The sequence below is a fragment of the Ammodytes marinus genome, assembly GCF_949987685.1.
Source record: "Ammodytes marinus genome assembly, chromosome: 8".
In the NCBI taxonomy this organism is placed as follows: Eukaryota; Metazoa; Chordata; class Actinopteri; order Uranoscopiformes; family Ammodytidae; genus Ammodytes; species Ammodytes marinus.
Genome location: NC_137212.1, coordinates 17,665,986 through 17,690,851, shown reverse-complemented (window position 1 = coordinate 17,690,851; position 24,866 = coordinate 17,665,986). Strand labels below are relative to the sequence as shown.

Sequence of the window (24,866 nt, the reverse complement as noted above, 5' to 3'; positions counted from 1 at the left end):
GAAACGCAGAAAAAGTAGGCCTAATTTAATTATGTTTAGTTCACTGTATCACTATTTCATTGTCTAGAAAACAAATTTTCCATTAGGCCTAGATTTTGTCAAACGAGTCTTACACAAATGTTAGTTGACAAACCAGCACACACACTCACAGCAGTGAAATCCGCAAGCACAGCTCAAATCCTTCCTTTATAAAGTGCCTTATTGTTCATTCCTAAAATAAAAGTGAAATGTAAGTGTTCCTAAGCATCCGCACCTCCTGCTCTCTAGAAGAAGCCCTGCTGGCCCAGGGTCTCCTCTGGGAGCCACTGCAGTGAGCTATTTATGGTCTCCACAGGACCAAGGTCCCGCCTCTTCGGAGACAATTTCATACAGCGCGTTATAGACGCTTCTCCTCCTCCGCTTTCTCCTCCTCTCTCGTTCACCTATGGAGGATGCTTTCCGCCCCGTGGGGCCTCCTCTTCCTGCGCTCCCATTGGCCCTCCGAGTGAGCCTCTGCCGCGGTGACGTCAGGCCCCCGCCGCCCCTGCAACGCTGAATGGACCGAGCAGCCTGTCTGATTCACTCCAAAACAGCTCGGCACGGGACGGCACGGACATCTGCCCGGGAATAGAGACACACGAGCAGGGATAGAGGCTTGCCGGGACAGCGAGGTAGCTCACCCCGCAGAGAGAGGAGAGAGGAGAGAGAGAGACAGGCCTCCACATCAGCACCATCCTACTTTTTTTTCTCCACGAGTCAGGACGGGGGAGTGCGCCCACCGTGTGGCGGGTGTATGTGTAGTGCGTTTGTCTCCCGGTGTGGATCACGATGATGCAAAGTGCGGCGGTCCTGCAAACAGAGAGTCCCGTGAAGAGTTTACCGGATATTCTCGGAGTGCCACTGCAACGTAAGACATTTTTCTTTTACCCTCCTTTTCCTGTCAATGATCCATCTGGAAACCGGTCGGCTAATGCAGCCCGTGCTGCTGTAGAGAGAGGAGGTTTAGTAACAGGAATCTGATGAGGATGATCAACCTCTCAGTCTTAGACTGTCACGTACAGGCCACAGATGTGTCATGCTTATATTTCAAATAGCATAAAGGCGCCTTATAAATAATACGGATTACTGGCTCCCGAAACCAAGCAATGGCCACCCCCATGTCCAATTAATCTTTGCAGCCTCGCAGAGCTGTATAGGCTGGGTTCTGCAATAGGCTTCAGAAAACCCCCCCCCCCAAAAAAACAATTTTAAGTAGGCCTATTATTGCATTTTCCAATTTGGCCTGAAACTTTGCTGCATCAGCCGTCAGGTTGTTGGTATTAACAGTGAGCCACCACAGGCAACTGTTAATTTGTAAACCAGCCTGCATCAGACCCAGTTATCTTCACCCATCAGACGAACACACTCTGACTTTGATTGACACTCGTTACCGGTTCAAATAGATGCCCGATGCGCTTTATTTGTCTGTGAAACAAGGCCAAAGACGGGTTGATTATTTACAATTAAGGATGCTTCAAAGCAGTGGCGTTATATTTTCGTTCGTGCTCATTGATAATTAAGGGTTGCCTATAATAGGCTACCTACTATTTATCGCAGTTATTTTGCAGCGTCTTAATGCAGCACCTAAGGCGAGAATTACTTTACATCTGTTCGCCTCGGTGTGTTAATCTGCGCGAGGCCCTTTATAATCTGATCGTTAAATCAAGATAGAAGTGCAATGGGATCCTACATCATTGCTCTGACCTAATTATTTAAAGGCGTGTAAGTAAAATGTACAGATGGACCCAGTTTAATACTATACTCCCAAAATAATCCACAACAAAACGGGATACTACAGTGAGATAATTAGATTTATCATTGGTTTCAAATCACTGAAAATAACTTTCAGTCAGTCTTGTCTCTGTGTCTCTAAATATTGCACGGTTATTTTAATACATTCTAACATGTATTTGGCCTTCAAATGTATTCAACTAAATTAGGATTATTGCGTATTGTTTTTGTGCCATTTTACTCTCCTTTGTTTGGTGTAAACAAGCTGTAAAGAAAAGTGCCGCTTAATAAATAGGAGGATGTGATACGTGGCATTGTAGAGTCCCTCGCAAGCCTGTTCAGAAAAGTATTTAAATTAGAAAAGAGACTATATGTGGTCGGCTTATGCTATTTAATTTTATAAATCGAGGCAGATTAAAAGATTGGATAAAGATCCTGCCACTCAGCCCCCCTGCAGTAGCAGCATTCATCCTGGATTTAAACCTGGATTATTCCAGGAATATAAAGCAACAGAGAATTTATCGAAACCGTTTGTTATAACGTGGACAGCGTGCTCTGCTGACTCAGGCCAATTACAACCATACCTTAACCCGCAAGCTATTAGTATGGACTATAAAGTATTTACTTCACGTTTAATTACCACAAATCATTTGACAATAGGGAGTATTATAGGCTGCCATAGTGGACATCCGCTTATATTAAAAAAATCTAATAAAAAGCAGTTTGGATGTTGGACATCTCTGTGGTTCACTATGTGAGAAATGACGGAGGTGATGAGACTGAATGTCGTGGAGAGTGGAGAGTGGAGAGTGGTGGCGACAGATACCAAGATATGAAGTCCTCTTGAAGACACGAGGTTTACACACTCTCTCTCTCTCTCTCCCCCTCTCTCTCTCTCTCTCTCTCTCTCTCACACACGCACACGCACGCACACGCACGCACACACACACACACACACACACACACACACACACACACACACACACACACACACACACACACACACACACACACACACACACATTGGACGCCCATGTCGTTGCCAAACTCGTGCTGCTTTCCTTTCAGCACCACTTCTCTTCCCCCCTCGCACAGCTTCATTCACACAAACATCTCCAGATATTTAAAAATGCACCGACTATGTTGGCTCTGTATATGTTGTGTATATAGTTTTCCTTTAATGTTTCAATGATAAATAACATTATAAATATATACATATATGATTATTGCTGAATTAGCCTGTTTTCGACTTTTGTTTTGCTGGTGTAACCAAATAGAACAACATTTTCTTTTCCTGTTCTTAAAAATGTGCTTTGACAAAAAAAAACTCCCCCTCCAGACTGTATTGTTCAGAATACCTCGACCTTCATGTTGCAAAACCCGGGAGTTTATATTTTTTATTTGTATGTTATTATTTATTTGTTTATTTGTTGAGTCTTTGACTGTTATTGTTCGATGACTTCACGGCCAAGTGTGTGTGTGTGTGTGTGTGTGTGTGTGTGTGTGTGTGTGTGTGTGTGTGTGTGTGTGTGTGTGTGTGTGTGTGTGTGTGTGTGTGTGTGTTTAAACTGATGTTTTATCTGTCCACTTTGCCTCGATATTGATTTTACATTATCGGATATCATGTGATGTTTGACTAAGAGAAGCCGCGAAAGTGAGTTTTGTAAAATTGCAGCTCCATTTAGAAGAATGGAGGAAACTTAAGGATTAACAAAGTAATCGTCATTCAGTAATTACTCCCTTGTTAAATATAATGGAAAGGAATAATTTGATTATGATTTGAAAAAATATATATTTAATTTTCTATAAAATGAATCAGTTGCTGTACAACATGGCCGAGTAAGCTTTCTGTAAATGGAGTAAATATACGTATTTTCTATGGATGACCATTTGACTTCCTCAAGGGTTCATGAATTTAATTTAGCTTTTAAAAATCAGTATTAGATGATCTATGCAGCTACTGAACTACTTAATAATGAGGAATCTGAAGGGGATGCCATATGGTCCCTGGTTCTTCATGTGCACGTGCTCTGCTGCAGCCTCTGAAAGAGGTGTGTGTTTTTCGCAGCCATAAAAAAAGGGAATTTAATCTCGTCTTGACCCTGAATTTACACTGAGCAACAACCACACCTCCTCCTGGAAAAACACTTAGAGAGACGACGAGGCTTCAGAGGCACAGAGCTGGCTGACAAAATTAAGAGAAATCAATACGAGTGACATAAGAAGAAAGTATCTAAAATCGCCCTGCACCGCTGGGAAACCGAGTTCAGCACCTTGGACAGTGACTGACATGTTCGAACAGCGCTTTACAAAGCAAAGCGAACTATTTTTTTAAACATGGTATCTAATGTCTTTTATTATTTAACAAATAGGCTATTTTAACATAAAAAATGTATTCAGTGGGTTGTGCACATGTTTTCATATCTGTAAATTAAAGAGTAGGCGAAACGGTCGAGACCTAGGAAAAGTGCCAGTTGTGATTGGGCGCCATATAAATTTGATTAAATTGAATTTAGTCATTTAAAGTGATAAAAAGAAACTACCGAGACAGAAGTCGGTCGAAAATAAAAAAGAACCTTTAAATTGACAAATAGGATGGGTTTTCAGCCAATTCAAAGACTACAGTGTGAAAGGCATTTTTTAAAAATTTTAATAGGCTATAATGATTATAATGATATTATATTATAATATAAATATATCTTCTTGAACATTAAAGATGTGATCTTGTATTTTTAAATAACAATAATTATTATAATATCAAATTATTATGCTAAAATGTAATCGAATACAGGCTAATAGTCTATAATAGTAGCCTAATAATAATATAATATAATATAATATAATATAATATAATATAATATAATATAATATAATATAATATAATATAATATAATATAATATAATATAATATAATATAATATAATATAATATAATATAATATAATATAATATAATGTGATTGGAGGGAACATGCAAAGTTTAAATAGCATATTCCTCCGCTTCTATCTGCAGTGTAAGCATATTGTTTTTTTTTTTGTTTTTTTTACTGTTTAACGTGAGTGGACTTGTGCGTGTGTATATGTTTGTGACCATGATGTGCTCTCTGTCTCCACAGAGATCCCTCAGTGTGCCGGCTGTAGTCAGCACATCCTGGACAAGTTCATCCTGAAGGTGCTGGACAGACACTGGCACTCGAAGTGCCTCAAGTGCGCCGACTGTCAGACTCCGCTGGCGGACAAATGTTTCTCCCGGGCAGGAAGCGTCTACTGCAAGGAAGATTTCTTTAAGTAAGTGGCCTTTACTGAACCGCTGTATTACTGTTTTTGATTCAGTGGTGAAGTTAGATATTTTTGAACTGAGTTTCTCAGTTTTTCTTTTGGTCACTTTTACTCTAGGCTGTGTAAGAGGGAAAGTGCCTAATTCTGACTGAAATAGGCTATTTATTGAAATAATTTGGCTTTATTTGATATATAGGCTACCGAGGGTAAAACTTGCTAGCAGCAATAGCCTAACTTGTGAGCTTACTTGCTAACGTGCTAGTGTAAATCTTATTGTAAAGGAAGTTCTTCGGTCGTTTCATGACACAGCATTCCTTTTCGAGAATAAATAAATAAATAGACAAAATAATAATTTTACATGTTATTATTATTATCTAAATCAGTTTTATTTTTTAGCTAAGTCATCATGATGACCTTTATTATTATTATGCTAATTAACTCTGAATTAATTATTATTTTTGTCTTTGTTAAAATGATTCTGTGTTAAACTTCACTGGTCTCTTATTGCTGATGGCTCCAGGCAGCATGCTGGACAAAAATGGCTTATATTATTATATTATTGCCTATTTATTAGCCTATCAATTTATATTTTCTGATAATCATAATATTCCTTACATGTCTTAATTTTTTTTACTGTTTTGTTCAACTGACATCATGAGAGGAAGCAACATTTAAAAATATGTGCGCCAAAAACCTTTCTTTCTTTCTTTCTTTCTTTCTTTCTTTCTTTCTTTCTTTCTTTCTTTCTTTCTTTCTTTCTTTCTTTCTTTCTTTCTTTCTTTCATTGGATTTCTGAGGCATTACAGAAGAAAATTGAGTTTGACTTTTATCCAAAACAGGATCAGCAGATCCGGGCTCTTTACTAAATCATGTTTGAAAGGTTTTAATGCTTAAAGCTTGAATGAGACCTAAAGAGCTCTGGGGACTCACTGAGGGGCTAACTGTGTTAGCCCACCCAGGGGACAACCAGGGGGATGTTTGCATGTTCAAACTGTGTGTGTGTGTGTGGGGGGGGGGGGGGGGGGGGAAGGAAACTGGAGAACACACACATACTACATAAACACAGAGACACACACAGGCACATTCGTAGACTCACAGTTCCCAGTAGTGATTTGGAGGCTTCACCTTGCTCTTTTTATTTCCGTGGGCTGGTTGTGTGATTTAAAGCCTCTCTGAGTCGGTGTTTTATTGGTTCTCCTCGGGGTGTGTTTACTGTGAGCACCCCTCCTCCCCCTCCTCTTCTTCTTTTTTCTCTTCTTCCTCCTTCTCCACCCCCTCCTCCTCATCCTCCTTAACTCTCAGTACTTCATCTGCAAACACATAAACATGCAAACGTGCACAAGAACACACACACACACACACACACACACACACACACACACACACACACACACACACACACAGTGCATTGATCCTCTCCATCCATCAGCCTGCGGACAGGTCTATCGTTAACAGAAATGCATTCCAGTGCTGATTTTTCTCCTCTACAACAGCTGGAGCGTCTATTAATACCGACACCCCGCCATCATTCTTGGCTGCAGTTGAAGAAATAGCTGTCGAGCATGTGAAATTTTAATCTCGGGTTGCTCTCACTGTCTCACTGTCTCCATAGACCTGTAAAGCGGGTATGAAAAAAGGAGAAGGGTGTCAGTCCACCTTGTGTGTGTTTTACAGTCAATTCTCTAATGGCGGCTCTCTTGTTTTTCCTGTTTCCCTGCAGGCGTTTTGGAACAAAGTGTGCATCATGCCAACAGGGGATCCCTCCAACGCAGGTTGTGCGGAAGGCGCAGGACTTTGTGTATCACTTGCACTGCTTCGCCTGCATCATGTGCAGCCGACAGCTGGCCACTGGGGACGAGTTTTACCTCATGGAGGACGGGAGGCTGGTGTGCAAGGTGGATTATGAGACGGCAAAACAAAACGGTAGGTCTGCGTCACGTATCCACAATAAGATGTAGGCAACAACATTAGCCAATAAGTCATCTGAAATCCAACCAGACATTGCCTAGGTGGTTCAGTGCTTGAACAGCTGTGTTTGGACATGTGCATCAGCATCACTGTAAGCTCTGTGTGCTGTGTAATACAGTTTAAATGACTACCGACTGTGGATCTATGTTGTTTGTCATCTGGGTGTGTGGGTGCTTCCCCTCTCTCCCTCTCTTCAGAGGTTTCCATGCATCTCTGATTGATTATGTAAAGTAAAGCAAAGCTCTTATATGCCACAGCCCCAATAACTTGCTTCCTCTGGCACTCCGGGGCTGGATAGATTTATGTCTTCTTGCTGTGTCGAGTGGGACAGATGCACAAGGACAATAATACACTTCCATACATGACTATTCACTTCATTTGTCACACACGCGCTCCATGCAAAGGCCGAGGGGGCACTGCTGTTAACGGCGACGTAACAAATGTTAAGAAGGCGTCACTCACACTTTGTGTCTTTGTGACAATGTTTTCAGATGATTCAGAGGCAGGGACCAAGCGACCGAGGACCACCATCACAGCCAAGCAGCTGGAGACCCTCAAAAGTGCCTACAAAAACTCTCCCAAGCCGGCGCGCCACGTCAGAGAGCAGCTGTCCTCGGAGACGGGGCTGGACATGAGAGTAGTGCAGGTAGAGGGTTTAGTCTTTTTTATTTATTTTTATTATTATTCTCCAACATGTTCAAAAAGGCAGCTCCTTGGTTTCTCACCACAGCACAGATAGATAATATCATCCTTTAACATCTTTAAACTAATTTACATTTTTAATAACCATGCTTTGTAGCACAAGTTAAAAAATAGCACTCATGGCCTTTGTGATCATTGCCTTCATGCTTTAGAACAGCCTTCCTGAAGGGCTGAGAAGATGTATTGTACTTCTCTTCTTTCGCTTTTATGACCACAATTTTCCACAATTTTCTTGCTTTTTCTGTTTATTCAACATTGTATTGTGAATGCTTTTGCCACACCATTTTGAACAGTGTTTTTTAGTACATTCATTGTGATGAGAATCAGGTTGTTGTTTTCTGATGTGTGAGAGAATAAACTTGAAAAAAAAAAAGGTTTATGATGATGAAGATTATCAGTTAGAATATTATGTAATTGTTTTGAATAATTCCAATATCTTTCCGAAATATTTCCAATTAATTATGATTATTATTTCCATTTCCGTCAGGTATGGTTCCAGAACCGACGAGCAAAGGAAAAGCGTCTGAAGAAAGATGCGGGTCGACATCGCTGGTCTCAGTTTTATAAAAGTGTCAAACGCAACCGAGGAGGAACTAAAGTGGAGAAGGAAAGCTCGGCCGACGACGCAGGACTCAGCGACAGCGAGCTGAGCTTCAGAGGTACATATCGTCCGGGTTACTTCAAACAACTACATAACTATTAATATTTAAAGGTGCACTAAGCAATTTAAGGGGAGAGGGGTTTGTTTACATTTGCAGAACCTGCAGTTAGTTTACAAAGCAATGTTTCTCAACATTTAATTCTTAGTTTTAAATAATTCTATAATTATGTATCAAAAACTACATTACTTTAAGGTACCTGGAACCAAACGTAAGACTACAGTATGTTTGTAAACAAAATTCTGGGCCCTACTGCTGTAAACAACAACAGTGAAACAGTAGCTTTCTAACTTCAAACAGTGTTCTAGGGATCCAATTTCCCTGTGAGTAAAGTTTGTTAATCAGTTATGAGAATATACTTGTTAAATGTTCACTTATCTGACACACCCCAAAGTTACATAGTGCACCTTTAAGAGAGCGATTCCTAGAAGGGAATTGTCAGTCATGCTGTCATGCTAACAGGAATCAGGGAGGCTACGGGCTACTAAATGACATGGTTCTGAGTAAGGCGGCGAATTAATGTGTCTTTGTGGCAATTCGGGTGTCCCAAAAAAGCATTCTCGTTTCACAATATCCCTCACCCTGCCTCCGTTTGTCGCCATGATGGAGCTTATTGGAAGAGAGGGTCCTCAGTGCAATACAAACATTTCAAAAATCCCCCTATGTTGTTTAATGTTTGCTAACCACGTTTTGGGTTGTCATAAAAGTCTCCTAGCCACTTTTAAAAAGAAGGCCATTTTTATGAGAAATTAAAACACGGTGACAGAAACTCTATAAAGCATGGGAGGCTTTTAGTCAATTAGAGAGAAAGTGCTTTGTTGTTATTGAAGCCACCCGGGGGAGAGGAGGTTGAGATGGAAACAAATATTTTGTGTTGCAGTAATTGCGCACACACAAAACCTTTTTTGTGGGAGAGAGAGGAATGTGCATCAATTCTCACCAGCAAAAAAACTCAAATACTTATTAAATCCCTCCATGGCTCCCGCGGTTCCACTTACTGTACCTTCATGAAATCCACCATAATGTCGCCCACAATAAATCTCCCTCATAAAAGCACTTAACCGTATTGAAATATAACAACTATATAATGCCTCCTGCAGTTTTGACGGCACCCCACGATGTGTCAAAGTTTTTTTTTTTACACCCCTCAGTGCTAACTGAAGTGACGGTATCTCCCTTTTACGCAGATGACCAGGTGCTGTCGGATCTGGGCCACACCAACGGGCTTTACGGGAGTGTGGGCGATGTGACCAGCAACGCTTCGGTGCTGAACGGCGGCTTCTCGGTGGACGGCGTGGGGCAGCAGTACCACGACATCCGAGCAGGGAGCCCCTACGGCCTGCCTCAGTCGCCCTCCTCCATCACCTCCCTGCCTGGCCACACCCCTCTCCTCAACACCCTGGGCTTCAGCATGGACAGTCTGGTGGTGCAGGGGGGGCCGGGCGGGGTGGGACAGGCTCTGAGGGCCATGGCAGGGGGCCCCACTTCCGACCTCTCCACAGGCAGCAGTACGGGATACCCAGACTTCCCCACCAGCCCCGCCTCGTGGCTGGACGAGATGGACCATTCCCAGTTTTGAGTGTCGAAAATCCACACTGGAGACAAAATAAAAAAACAGACTCACGAGGCATTTTGTTACATGTCTGTCTCATCGCCCTACCAAGACTGGTATGTTTTGTTAAATTGGGGTGAAGACGAAGAGAAGTAAGAGAAGAAGTGTGATTCTCGGTACCTTTTTAGGCGAGGTACTAAATGGGATCCAGATGTGTAGTACCGGACAAAAAGCAGAAGAAGAACATCTCCACACAACGCTGAATGTTCGATCGCAACACTGTATCATACAAGTTTTGTTATCATCTGACTTTATAATTTTTGTTCTGACACTCTGATTATGAGACTGGATTTCCAATAAATCCGTGGATTATGCTCACAAGGGACAAGCAACATGGTCTCTTCCCCCTGAAAGTAACCGTCCCTGTCTCACAGCTTACGACAATGGGCTACAATCTAGATCAAAGTCCCTATATAAGTTCTGGGAGGCACCTGCATGCTTCTGATTGATAATGAGTGAGGACTGCTGTCCGGCCATATCGAAAGCCTTTTACATTGGCGATGCACTTTACTCTCCTCTTCTTTTTCTACACGTATGGACAGGAATGCAGATAGAGGGAGAGAGAGAAAGAGGAGAGACATATGCACAAGGCAAAAAACACATTCATTGTTTCATTGGGAGAGAAATTTACAAGAACAGTGGCACAAGTGTGAATTTTTAACCATGCTGACGTTTTTTAATGTATTGCTAAGGCTTACAAATTATTAGGAAGTAGATGGCTGTTGGTCTGTCCGTCTGTCTGTCTGTCCGTAGAAACCGATGTCTCTGTTTGAGGGAGGGGGAACACTGTTTGCTACACAGCAGGTCTCTCTTCTATATTTATAGGTGCTTGACTTGTTTTTGTCCGTGCGAAAGCTGTCTGAAAGCTGTCAGTATTAAAACGATCTATTTTAAGACGCACCAGGCATTGAAGCTTATGGGATGGATGACAGTCAAGATGTTTAGGGTCTTTTTCCATTCTAGTAATATATGACACACATCTAAATTTGTATTATGATTATTATTTCTTAATGAATGCACAGATGCCACACCTGAAGACTTATTTGCATAGTAGGCAAATGAAATGGTTACATACATACAAAACATTAGTTTATAATTCGAAACACCAACAAGTATTGGAACACTGAGATATGTTTGCTTTGTTGTAGGCTGTGCTTGTGTTTCCTCAGTCTGATCCAGGCTTCCCTTGGTAATCTACTCTAGTCCAGCAGAGCTCTAGCTTTGCCTGCTATCAACCTACTTACCGACCCCAGATGTGTTGTCAGTCTGTCCTGCCCCTGCCTTGCCTCCATGTCAGAGGGATTACCACAGAGCCCCCCACTATCTGGGCTGATACTCCTATTGGAGCCTCAGTGCTGGCATGACTGCAGGGCTGATGTTGTTTCTTACAGTTCAGGCTACATCGGTCACATCTTAAAGCTCCCATGGCAACTGAGACTAGAAGACTAGGTCACTAAAAGTAAAAACCACTGTTTCTGTTTCTCTCAAAATGCAATTTTCTTTTGGGCAACGAATAGTTTGATTTGACCTGTTGAGCATATCAGTGACTATTTGCTCTAAAAGAGGAGGTTTGCTTAAAAATAAGCTATTTTTTTTTAAAATAATGTTTCTGTTTTCGGTTGAAGAAAATAATTCCAATCTTGTTTATGTTGTCACCTTTTCATGAAAAATTGCCAAGTCCTTTTTTTTCTTTTTTTACCAGAGCATCCTATTGAAAAGACAGAACGCAAATCAGAGTGACACTATTAAGAAAATGGGGTAACACTTTAGATTTCAGCTCGCAAACTACAGCCTAATTATTGAGTAAATGTATGGTATCAATTGGATACTTAACTGTGTAACTATACCGGGATTAATATGTTTGTACAGCGGAAGAAGAAAATAGCTTAGGGAAGAGGAGGGTTTGTACCTATTTGATAATTATGGAGTAAAGACAATTACTAAATAACTAGTCAGGGAAAATGAGAAAACGGAGTGCCAGTGAAGATAATTCAATGGTATTGGTTGTGGTATTACTTTATTTATTTTAAGATTATAATATATTTGGGAAATAACAGTGTAAAAGTGTATATTACTTTTTCATGACTAAGATATCCTACAGGCCAAGTCTTACCTTGTAGTTATTTAATATTTACCAGAAAGTTATTGAAGTGCTTACAGTATAATACATGTCCATGTCCTAATAGATACCCAGTAAGAGTTTCAATGGTACCTCATAAGTACAAAATATTTTGTGTAATTTGTGGGCTATAATCTAAAGCGAAACTCACACACAAACCCTTCACCACTACAGTTTTGTTGAGTCTGTCTGTGTTGCCTCAGAAGTTTGCATCTTAATTGTTGTAAATTTTGTACAGTTTGAAAACGTGTTGACCGTCTTGTTTCATGAGCGCTATTTATTATTATTGCCATGTGTCTTTGAAAAAGATGTAAAAGAGAGCACTGAATTTATTCATTTATGCCTTCTGTGTAATGGTATGAACCGTGTACAGTCAAATCTATATGAGGAAAATAAAGCTGAATTGTCTTTGGGTTACCCTCTAGTGCATTTCTCTTTTTATCAGACCGAGCTTGCAGTGATGAATGCGAGAGTTCAGATTTTCAGCTTAACTTTGTTTTCAATTCATCAAAAAGAAAAATATCTGCTGTAGGTGTTTTTATTATTTTGCCTTATCTAAACGCTCTTAGAGCGAGTTAACCCGCAAATTCATTTACCCATTCAGGGCATTTACCACACACTTAGGTCTCTATTCGATTGTGGAGATCCATTTAGTACCACCAACAGACAGTGGTCAGTCAGTTAACAGTGATTGATGCTGCTTTCCTCTCTTGCTCTCGGGGTGGGGGGTGACAAGAAAGATACATGAAGAGAGAGAAGGAAGAGAGAAGGAGAGACGAGAGAGGGAAAATAAAACGAGTGGAGAAACAGATGTCTGCTGGCTTTACTGATCCTCTCAGTGCTAAAGAGACACAGTAGCAGATTGCAGCGCTGCACTGTCAAATCTATCCTTAATCCCTCTGCTGTTAACTAATTGTAGAGTGCTTTGTGATCCATGGGCAAATGTGCTTTGTGGTCAGACAAAGAGGGAATATAGCCCATATGCAGGCAGTTAGCTTGTATGTCAATATGTCAAGCTGGTAAGTATCCTATATGCAGGGCTGTTAGTTAGGATTTTTAACCACTGAGGTTATGAGTCTCACTGCCTTTATGCAACCACACACCTCTGGGGACATTTTTTTGCCTAGCAGCCAACTATGTTTTTTTCAAGTTTTTTATTTTTCCCTTTTTGATGGTTTATGTAATACAGTTGGAGGAATACTGTATTTATTTTATGTTATACTGTTTATTAAAAAAAATAAAAAATAAAAAAAAAATATATATATATATATATATATTATTTCCAATCAAGACTTACAGTCTACAGACATGCTAGTAACTTGCTCACAATCTTAATGCTAGCATGTTGATGTTTAGCATGCATAGTTTACAACGTTCAACATCTTAGTTTAGCATGTTAGCGTCCAAACATTTGCTATGAGCACACAACACAAAGTACAGGTGTGGCTGATGGGAATGTGAAAGGTTTTGCAGGATTCTAAACAAGACCAAAGTATTTGGCAAATTAGAAATGTTGACCTGATTGGGGCGCTTGATGAGGGATTACCAAAGGAAGTACAATTCATTATGAAGGGAACACTAATATAGGCCTATGTACTGCATTTATTAGCCATTCATCAAAGGTTTGTTGAGATATTTCAGTCTGGACCGAAGTGGTGGACTGCTCAACATACAGGACAACATTGGCATCTCCAAAACTGCATCGTTATCATTGCTTGAATTAAACTTCAAAAACCCATAACTGGTTAACTGCATAGGGGTTAGGGCGCCACTGACCATGAACCACACTGTCACTGGTTGGTGTCATGTGGGGGACGTGTCCTTCTCTCCCTTATTTCCTACAATTGGCTTTTCGATAAAGGCAGAATATACCCAAATAACAATATAAAACAATAACCATGTGTACTCTTAGAAAAAGTCTTGCTCAAATTCCAAAACATGTGTGAGGACACGTCCTAATTTGTGCAATGGCCCTGACCATGTCCATGCGTGTCTTGTCTGTTATATTGTGTCGCTGCTCTGTCTTTGCTATTATTCTTAGTTGCAGTTGCTGCATTGCTAAAGCCTCTCAGGTTACAGAGGATTTATTCCCTGTAACTATGGTGTTAGCTAACTATGCATAGAATTATAATGAAATTACACCACAGTGTACATCTGTATGAAACTCATTTGTATGCAGCAACGTGCAGCACTTGTCTGAGAGCAGGCCAACGTAACCCAAACTTAAGTGTTATCGATTCCGTTGTGTTTTAGCTATTTCTGTTATATTATAAAAACAAAAAGCAAAGAGTCAGCCTGGTCGGAGTTTGCACGTTTGCATAAAACCCCACAAATTGAGCTGATTTTTATTTAAGCATTGATTGGCTGGGCTATGGGCTATAATGGATAGACTCTAATAGTGCTGCCTTACAAAGATAAAAAGCCACACAGACAGTTAGGATAATTTACACGCCACTTACAGCACTAGTATACAAATAAATCTGTGGAAACTCCACCACTGTTGCATTTGCGAAGATGACAAACACAAGCACAAATGCCATTATCATTGATCGGCAGGCTTTTATTACAAACTTCCTGAAGGAAACAGTTATTTTTTTCTTCGCCTGAAGCAAAAAGGAAATACATTAACATGCAAAATAGATACTTGTGTTTTGGCCCTGAAAGTCAATCTTGCAGCTTTGAAGCAGGGCATTTTTCTCCCCAAACGACTCAATCCAGCCTGTGGTGAACAATGATCTGCAGGATGACGGAGTGGGTCTTAAATAGGAGCCGGAGTCAAACAGCGGCCTCTCAATGACAACCTCAAGGTTGCGAGCTCGATGCTGTTTTAATTTGAAACTGGGAATTTCCACTCAATAGCTATCCTGCTACATTACCCAGAGGAACCCATGACAAAGACGCTCTAGAGATGATACTATGGGTTCTTTATTGAAGAACCCATAGTATTATTATTATTAATATTATTATTATTTTAAATATATGTATGTGACACATAGAAGAGAGTGCCTACCACTACGTCTTTTCTGTTTGTTGGCTGATCTGCATTCTGGAAGCTCAGGTGTTTGGTGTTGTGTTGGTGGTTTGCAGAAACGCTTTTTCATCATCATAAAGTACACATAAAGCTTTACAGCTGGGGATTGGACACACACACACACACACACACACACACACACACACACACACACACACACACAGAGAACACGCCTCTGATATTAGTGGGGAAGTGTTTAAGCAGCAGAAGGATTTCTGCTTACTGTTGGGTTCCCTGCGACGCTGCGTGCAGGGTGGGTGCGGGGGTGCTGCAGCGCAAAGAGAAGGTGGGGTAAGGGGGTGGGGAGCGGTTGGAGGGTAGGAAAAGGGCTTGTATCAAGAGTTGGCCAAATAAATGACACACACACACACACACACACACAATTAAAGAATTAAATGTTTGGTTTTCGCCTACATGAACGCGGATTTAGTGTCTCCAGTGCCTGATTACTGTTAAATCTTGAGAATGAAATGTAGTATCTGCATTGCATTACGGAAGTCAGATTCTCTTTATTAGAACATCTACAATCACATCTATTCTTCTTTTAATTCATTTTTACAAGATTACTTGGGTTATTGACACTTGCGTCTTTTGTGTTTTGTACCTTGGGGACACAACTGTTTGGGGATAAAATGCCCTTTACTGAATTTCCATCCCAAATATAGTGCAGTAAAAGCAGCACAAAATAGAAGCAAAGTACTGTTACCTCAAAACTGTACTGAAGTTTACTACTTGAGTAAATGTAGTTTATTACTTTCCACCTCTAAGAAATGCATAAATATTCAGAAGGGCTGGACTATATTGGGCCTGGGAGGGGGCAGGGCGGTTGGGGGAGTGGGGCGAGTCTAAGTCTGCGGTTTGGAGAAGGAGGGAGCTGCAGTGTCGAAAGTGAAAAGCTCAGAAGCTCAGAGGAAAATTGAAGCCCCATAATGGAAGCATAATGGGCTTAGTGTCAGAGTCTCGCAGACGAGCCAGGGGGGGAAGCACAACTGCCGTCACCCTCTCTTACCTCAAGCTGGTATAACGGGGTTTAGGATGCAACGAGGAGACAACACCGGGCCCCAAACAGGCTTTTGAGATGCACCAACATCCTAATGGCTGCATGTGGATGGAATTCATAACAATAGGGTGGTCACTGGTCGTCTCTTTGCGGGATTGTAGCGCATCATGTCTCAGACTCCGGTTGAATACTCAAAAAGCTTTTCCCCTCAACTCGTGTAGGGTTCTTCCTCAAAATGTATGGCAGGAGATGCAGAAAATGTCATTGAGGAAGCCTCTCTGGCTGGAGCTAACAAAAGTCAAGTGAATGATAATTCTTCTGGGTAAAGGAAAAAAATACTCCTCTTTTCCCATGTGATTTGTGAAAAGGAGAAGGACTGGACTTGGATGCAAATATAAACATAATGTGAAGAGATTTCAATTCACCTCATGTATAGCAGCGCTCACTTGCATCTTAATTCACTACGAGCAGTGTACAACAGCTGTCAAGAGAAAAATTGAATTTGAAGTGGTGCCCCTGGTGATGACTACAAATGCTGCATAGACCATCTAATGATGTCATAGATCTGTGAGTGACTGGCAGGCTGCAGCCAGACATGTTGAGACGGTTATCTAACGCCTTGTGTCAAGGCGGATTTAAGAAAAACATCAGGGGTAAGGGGAAGCTGTAGATAAGATCCAGGGTCCAGATGTAGTATTTTCTCATCTAGCGTGTGTATGTGAATGTGTGTGTGTGTGTGTATGCGTGAGAGAGAGAGAGAGTGTGAGAGTGATGTTCTGATCTTGAGGACGAGGAAAGCAGATTTGTACTCAGAACATGTGTTGATTATTTTTGGAGAACATCCAGATCTATCCTATGACATAATACCAAAGAGGCAGTTTGTGTGTGTGTGTTGTGTGACGGTCCTCTTTAAGGTTGGTGTGAATTAAAGATATGGATTAAGGGTGTATTCACACATGCTGTGTTTAGTTCGGTTGAAACGAACTCAGGTGCACTTCCACCTTCGGTGCGCATCTTTCAGACAGGTGTGAATACAGCAATCGCACTCGGGGGCGGACCAAACAAACGCTCCGAGACCCAGCTGAAGAGGTAGTCTCGATGCGCTTCAAAACGCACTCTGCTGCAGTTCGTTTGTGGTGTGAATTTGGCCGGACTCGATCCGACCCAATTGCAGGAAGCACTGCGCCTTTTCTTTCTTTTCTTTTTTAATAAATCGCCATCAGCTTCACATTATGGGAAAGTGTTGTTGTCGCCATTGTTAGGAAGATTAGTTGTGGTTTGACCGGGAGCCCCGAGCGAAAATATTACATTTGATAATGATGCGTGCGGATCAGCGATCAGATGGAGAGGAGCGTCTCCCGTAGCCTACAGTGCCAAAAGGTTCACGCTGCGCTTTGCATGAAGTGTGTGTTTTTATTGTTCTTCCCAACGGGACCGTCAATACTGTCCCCGTGTCAGTTTGGTGCTGAACTGCGCCGAACTGACACCCAGCTGATACACAGCTTAATCAGCTGTGTTTCAGTTTGAGCCTATTCTTCACGCGAGTCGCGCGTCCAGCAGCAAAAATACAGTAAAAATTATGTTTCACATCGTAGGCTAGAAGCCACATAACGTGGCATTGTCATAGGGCTACATATTATAAACATATGAAACAACAATAATTTGATATTTTTCTTCTTTATTTATAGGCTAGATGTAGGCATTTTTATTATTTTTAACTCCATATTATATCAATGATAAATTCGCAGTTTTTACTTCGTTCTTCCTGCTTCTCCACCCCAGAATGTCTGTCCAATGAATGAATGACCTTAGATCACGTGTGGTTTTGCTTCGTAATGCTGGTTCACTTGCAAAAGGGGCAATATGAAAGTGGACCACACCAAACAAAAAAATCCAAATTCTATTTGGTCTGGACCAAAGCAAGTGAACTAACGGACTTTCCATGTGTGAATACACCCTAAAAGTATGTTTCTTGTCAAGAGACTTTAAAAACACACATCAATATAATTTAAAATGTACTTCATTATACAGGAGTAAATGGTTTTACGATAAATACTTTTTCATGGATGTGCAAATATACATGTACTTTATTGTATATTTAAATTTTCAGCCAATTTGTTAGGATTAAATCTGTTTGAACAATGTATGGTTAGGTTCAATGTGGGGGTAGGATAAGAATTTAGGATAGTTTTACTTGTACACGGGGTGTTCATACAATAGATGTTAAGTAAGACAAGGGATAGAAAGCACACTGTACTTCACATAATGAACATAGTGCAAGCCAGATGGGAACTGATTTGTAGAAGACTTTAAGGTAACGCTTTATATTAAGGTTCTTGGTATAAGCCTTAGTTAATAGGTAATAAGGACCTTATAAGATGCTTATTAACATCAGTTTGTGTTAATAAGACTATATATAAGTGTTAATAATAACATAATAAACATGTTGACAGTGTGATTATAAGACGTTTATAAGCACTTATGAGAAACTTCTTAACTATTTATTGATTGCTTAATAGCATTAATAAAAGTCTTATGAGTTTCTGATAGCTGTTAATAAAAGCATTACAATCCTATTTATTGAGTCTTACTAACTTGCCTATTATGTCATTGTTAAACCTTTACTAAGGATTGTTTGTTGCTTTATGAAGGTGAACACACCTTTATTATTTGTTTATTAGCAGTTAACTATGTTCTAAGAACGATGCTTATTAAGGTTAATAAGTCCTTTATTAAACAGGTAATAATGCATTTCTATGCTCTAAGAACAATGCTTATTAAGGCCAATAAGTCCTTTATTAAACAGGTAATAATGCATTTTGAAGGTACCTGATCTAAAGCGAGAACAATGCTTATTAAGGCCAATAAGTCCTTTATTAAACAGGTAATAATGCATTTTGAAGGTACCTGATCTAAAGCGAGAACAATGCTTATTAAGGTTAATAAGTCCTTTATTAAACAGGTAATAATGCATTTTGAAGGTACTGGATCTAAAGCGAGAACAATGTTTATTAAGGTTAATAAGTCCTTTATTAAACAGGTAATAATGCATTTTGAAGGTACCTGATCTAAAGCGAGAACAATGCTTATTAAGGCCAATAAGTCCTTTATTAAACAGGTAATAATGCATTTTGAAGGTACCGGATCTAAAGCGAGAACAATGCTTATTAAGGCCAATAAGTCCTTTATTAAACAGGTAATAATGCATTTTGAAGGTACTGGATCTAAAGCGAGAACAATGCTTATTAAGGTTAATAAATCCTTTAACATACACTTTTTAACAGTTAATAAGTACTATATCTTGTCAAGGTGGATACAATGTGAATTAAAAAAACTACATGTAAATACAATGTTACAGAGGTGAAGCACAAAAACTTACTTTTAAAGAAAAAAAAACACTTAACAACTGTGCAATTGTAAACATGTTTGTTTGTTTCCCAGAACTTTCATGAACAACATTTTACTAAATGTAAAAAAATAAATACCTTTGTAAAATAAAAATGCTGCCTGACATCAATTCAAGTGTCCAATGATTAAGACTATTAATTTAAAATATTAAATGAATAAGAACAACAAAGCAATTAAACGAGTAGAGCAAAAAAAACTTCCATCAAACAATAATAAAAAAAAAACTCTGTTGTAGGTAAAACAATATAAAACGACGTGGGGTTGTATGAGTTGCTTCTGCATATTGAATCTGTAACCTTATGGAGATGGCAATCCTCACTAGAGGAATTTGGGCGAGACGTTGCTGTATCAGAAGTCAGCATTATACTGTTGCAGATAGGACAAGCAGAAAACCACATACAACTATATATAGATGCTAACCCAGTGGTTCTCAAACTTGTTTTGTCATTCCCCACTTTGGAGGTGGGAATATTTTCAAGTCCCACCGTTCCCCGATTGTGTCAACAAAATAGTAAGAAAATTGGTCAGTCTTAAAAGTTTAAAATGTATTGAAATAAAATCAAGTAATACAATTCAAAAATAGATCATTCAAAAAAAAAAGCCTTCTTCTGCTGGCCCCCTCTGCAACGGTATAATGCTGACTTCTGTTATACTTCCTCTTCCCATCGTCTGAGGAGGAGTCAGAGGAGTCAGACGACAACGGACTTGAGCCCCAAGGGAAGGTTGAGTCAGGCTGGTCTTTCTTGTTACTGTATAAAGACAACACAAAGAAACATTGATCACAATTAGACAGATAGCAGACAGGTTATACTAAGCATTTAAGCGATTTGGACATGGAATCTGCAAAAAGGGGTGCAGTATCAAAGTAAATTTAGTCTGTATTATCTGTATAATATTTTCTTTCATTCAGATAGTTGTCCCTTCAAGAAGTTGTCAGGTCTTTTATTTTTACATTCTGGCATTCTAATTTATACCTGGCCAGCTCATGTTTATATTTCTGTAGACCCAGTTTGGCAGTTAGGACAATTTGGGCAGCATCTGGGTCAGCACAGAAATAACCATTCAGGATTATTTTGAATCTGTATCATGGACTAGACCGATTTTGGAGCATTACTTGGCCCCTTCCTGACAAGCTAGCATGACACAACTGTTAATAGATACGTTTGGTTGCAGTTTTTATGATAGTGTAAGCTAAACGTTAGCTCAAAAAAGAAGCTCACCAAAGCTTCTGAAAGAAAGTAATGTAAGCTAGGCAATCAACTAGCAAGCTAGAACCAGCTAACGTTACTATAGCATTACATTCTTAAACTTACCAGAAGAGTCATCCTCCAGTTCGGACCTCACCCTCTTATTTTTCAGAGACCTGGTTTGGGGTGCTGACCGTGCTGACGACTCCGACATGTTCTCCTTACTTTCGTGAAACACTATGTCAAGCATGGTCGTCAATCTAGCGTCAAGCCATCAGCGACTTGCATAAACGGAACTTCCGGTTTTACAACTACCTTCAAAATAAAAGCCCTTTAAGGATATGATTTGAGGCACAAAACCGATCATACGAGTCATATTCATCATAGATTGTGAAAAATATACAACCTTCTCGGGGCATCTCATTTTAACACTCACTCAACATGTGTGCGCACACATAGAGGTGAAAGAATCACTTCAGAGCAAAAACAAATATATTATGCACTCATTATGCTAGATGCCAAAAGACAACATTTTGGAAAGAGGGATGAAAATCAGTGACTTTAGCCAACTAAGATATGGCGCTGCAAACCAAACTCAGAAAACTCATTTTTGAAGGTACTTCAACAAGAAAAACATTAAAGCTAATCAAATACCTTCACCGCTCTAACATTGTATTTACATGTCGTTTTCTAATTCCCATTGTATCCTCCTTGACAAGATATAGTACTTATTAACTGTTATTAAGTGTTTAATAAAGGACTTAATAAGCATTGTTCATAGAGCATAGTTAACTGTTATTAATTGATTAATAAAGATGTGGTTACCTTCATAAAGCAACAAACAATGCTTAGTAAAGGTTTAACAATGACATAATAGGCAAGTTAGTAAGACTCAATAAATAGGTTTGTAACGCTTTTGTTAACAGCTATCAGAAACTCATTAGACTTTTATTAATGATATTAAGCGATCAATTAATAGTTAAGAAGTTTCTTATAAGTGCTTATAAAAGTCTTATAATCACACTGTCAACATGTTTATTATGTTATTATTAACACTTATATATAGTCTTATTAACACAAATTAATGTTAATAAGCATCTAATAAGGTCCTTATTACCTATTTACTAAGGCTTATAACAAGAACCTTAATATAAAGCGTTACCGACTTTAATATGATAAATGACACATGATTAAAGCATTCCTTGAATGTAACACAACTGAATCATGAACAATGGTCAGATAGGGCTGACCCAGAAAAAAAGGCCTGACTGGTCATCAGACCTGGGCAGTAGGGGTGGGTGATATGCATATAACCTTCCATTACAGTATGTCATTTTACATTTTGATAACAATATATATATATATACTATATATATGTTCTGGAATATGAATTTTCTGAAATTGTATATTGTTTATAGAGAAAATAAGTGAATGGGAATGTCTGTTTTTGGTTCTTCCAGTGAATTAAACAGCTGAAAATTCCAGATACTTGATCAGCTCCATGCACAAATCCTGGCATGCCAAGATTGACAATAAGCAGTCCTGATAATTCATTTGCAACACTGCAATGATCGGATACAACTTGAGATGTCAACGGTACACCTACCTCAGCAAAAGCTCAACAAGTTGACCGATCATCTCAGTAATCGTCATATCACCCAGCCCCACTTGGATATACAGTATTTAGATGAATGAGACAAAATAGATGTGGTGTGTTTCATTTCAGGCGTCTTATCAAGTGGAAGGGCTGATGTTTACACCGTGTAGTTTTCCAAAGAGATAAGCCAACAGAATAAAACTCACCTCAAGTACTTGGGGGGGAGGAGGGGTGGGGAGTCAAATAAAACCTTTGTAATCCGGGTCTACAGACTGCTGGGGAATGAACGGAATTTGGACGAGGACAGGGACGGGGACGGGGACTGTGGCTAGGCGAGGTTGGTAGGGAAGGTCTATCCTTTGAGAGCGGTGTGCTGACGCAGGAGTGAGGAGATGGCGTTGGATTCAGTGACCTCTTCAGGGAGAGAGCCCTCCATGTCTTTGATGGACGGGTCGGCCCCGGCGGTCAGCAGGAGCTCCACGATGTCGGCAAACTCGCAGGCCGATGCTACGAGAAGGAGAGAGAGAGAGAGAGAAATGATGGAGGAGTTAGAAGGAGAAGATTATAGCAGAGGAGAAAGAAGTAGAGGAGAAATGTATGCAACTTTTTCAATGTATTTTTTTAACTTTTTGGTTAAAGTACAAGTATTCATGGTGACCAAAGGATGAATCCTGCTGACTTTGATGATCCCTTGAAGAGCATTCAGCAGGGTAATTCACTTATCCAGTAAATATCTACTAGATGTTCCAATCTCCTAGATTCAAAGCACATTTTCATTGTTCCCAGATTATGTATTCTAAACAACTTTGGTGATTGCGTGAATTTACCTCACCTCTAGAACTATCATGAGGTTCAAGTGTGGCTTAAAAGTTAAATGTCTCTTCAAATACTGCCTGCCCTGAAATGCGATACAGACATGCATGTTCCCCTCGGGAAGAATTGTAATAACTTTGCGATCCCCTGGAATTTGATGTATCACTGCAGCTCATTTTCTGAATGTTCTGATGGTATGAACCAAGTTTGAGTAAATGTGCCTCATTCCTTTCTTCGAGGTACTGTTATTTAATAAAGTATGTACAGTGCTGCAGTTAATGAAAAGTCCATCTGCTGGTCCAGCACTGACACCAGCCTGGACCTGTGGTTCTCTCAAACACTTCATTTCTGCCCCATTGGCAATTTGTGCCCCACTAAAAGGGTCTTCTCTCTCTTGGTATAAGGGAAGGGGGGAGGGAGAGAGGGTTGCACTTTCTTAACCCAGTTAGCGGGTCCATGCTTTCCCGATGCACCTTTCGCCCCTCCGGCACCTCACCCCCCACCATCCCCTCTCTCTTCCTCCCTTTTTCTGAGTGCTCTTCTCTGTCGGTGTCAATCGCTCGCTCCTTTTAAAGAGCAGACTCTGTGCTCCGCCATGATCGCTGATGTCAGCAGCCACAGTGATTGACAGTCAGGCCTTTTAACCTCCAGCCCAGGGGTGGCTGGCGGGCTGGCTGGCACGAGTGTGTGTGTGTGTGTGTGTGTGTGTGTGTGTGTGTGTGTGTGTGTGTGTGTGCGCATGAGATATGGAGACGTGGGATGTAATCCCGGCGCTGGAAACCTTAGTTTTCCCTGGTGGAGACGAGACGGTGTGGATCCTCTGGCAGCATCTGAAGTCTTCCTGCATCCACACTATTCACACTTTACTTAGTATTACCATGTAATCACCTGGGGCCTCATTTATAAACGTTGCGTACGCCCAGAAGAGGGCGCACGCCAATTTCTAAGCAAATATTGGGATTTATAAAAACCAAACTTGACGGGAGATGTGCGGTCCTCCACGCAAACTCTGACCCATGCGTACGCACAGAAAGTGGAGAAAGGAGAAACGGCGACTCCGTCGGCACATGTATGAAGTGCGAGAACGAATGTGTTTGTGTAAAATGTATCCAGATAGGCCTATTATAAGCCATGTAGGTCTATCATATATTGGGAGTTCCTTTGCAAAACGGATGAAGCCATTCTTACAACTAATGAACAAATGCCTCCACGGATTTTTCCATGGAGTGATACCAACAAAAACAAAACGAATTAGGATCTTAAATAGCCTACAAACGGAGACATATGAGTGCAAATAAAAACAAAATAGCAACGTTCGAATAAGCTCTGCAGTTATTAAAGAATAACCTATCTGCATGTTGTGGAATTAATTCTGATAATATTGAGGTGGAATACAGCCTATTACTTTTACACTGACGCTGTTCTCGATGCCTCAGTCAGGCAGACAGGAGTGCACCTTTTCATACACTAATGATAAGCCTACTGTACATCACATAGGCTACTGTGATTTTTTTCACGGCTTTTAGTCCGTTTTATCTATGTGTTTTTCTTTGTGTTTAAGCACGTCGCAATTGTGTTTTGAAAGGGACTGTGAAGTTTATTATTAACCCTCCGCCGCCCGTCACTGCCCCGGGATGAATTCTCCGAATCTGTATCTCATGGGGGGTCTCAGTGCCCCCCGCTCGTGGCACAAACACTGTTGTGTGAGGATATGCACTTGTTTGCGTCCACTTTTATGTCGGAT

General features: G+C 40.3%; 2 protein-coding genes across 2 annotated transcripts in view; one reads left to right on the top strand and one right to left on the bottom strand.

The window, feature by feature from the left end:
• Positions 1 to 535: 535 nt before the first annotated feature.
• Positions 536 to 9,934, top strand: lhx4 (LIM homeobox 4; the record flags this gene model as incomplete). The annotated part of the gene is given in 8 exon segments (XM_080032706.1): positions 536 to 585; positions 587 to 779; positions 781 to 886; positions 4,864 to 5,035; positions 6,747 to 6,949; positions 7,486 to 7,640; positions 8,184 to 8,355; positions 9,543 to 9,934. Coding segments are annotated over 8 exon segments (1,443 nt in total).
• An 11,984-nt stretch (positions 9,935 to 21,918) lies between these two features.
• acbd6 (acyl-CoA binding domain containing 6) overlaps positions 21,919 to 24,866 on the bottom strand; it is a 32,975-nt gene continuing 30,027 nt past the window's right edge. The window contains exon 8 of the mRNA XM_080032739.1: positions 21,919 to 22,816. Within this exon, the coding sequence (XP_079888865.1) occupies positions 22,662 to 22,816 (155 nt within the window). The 3' untranslated portion in view covers positions 21,919 to 22,661. The remainder of the gene's footprint in view (positions 22,817 to 24,866) is intronic.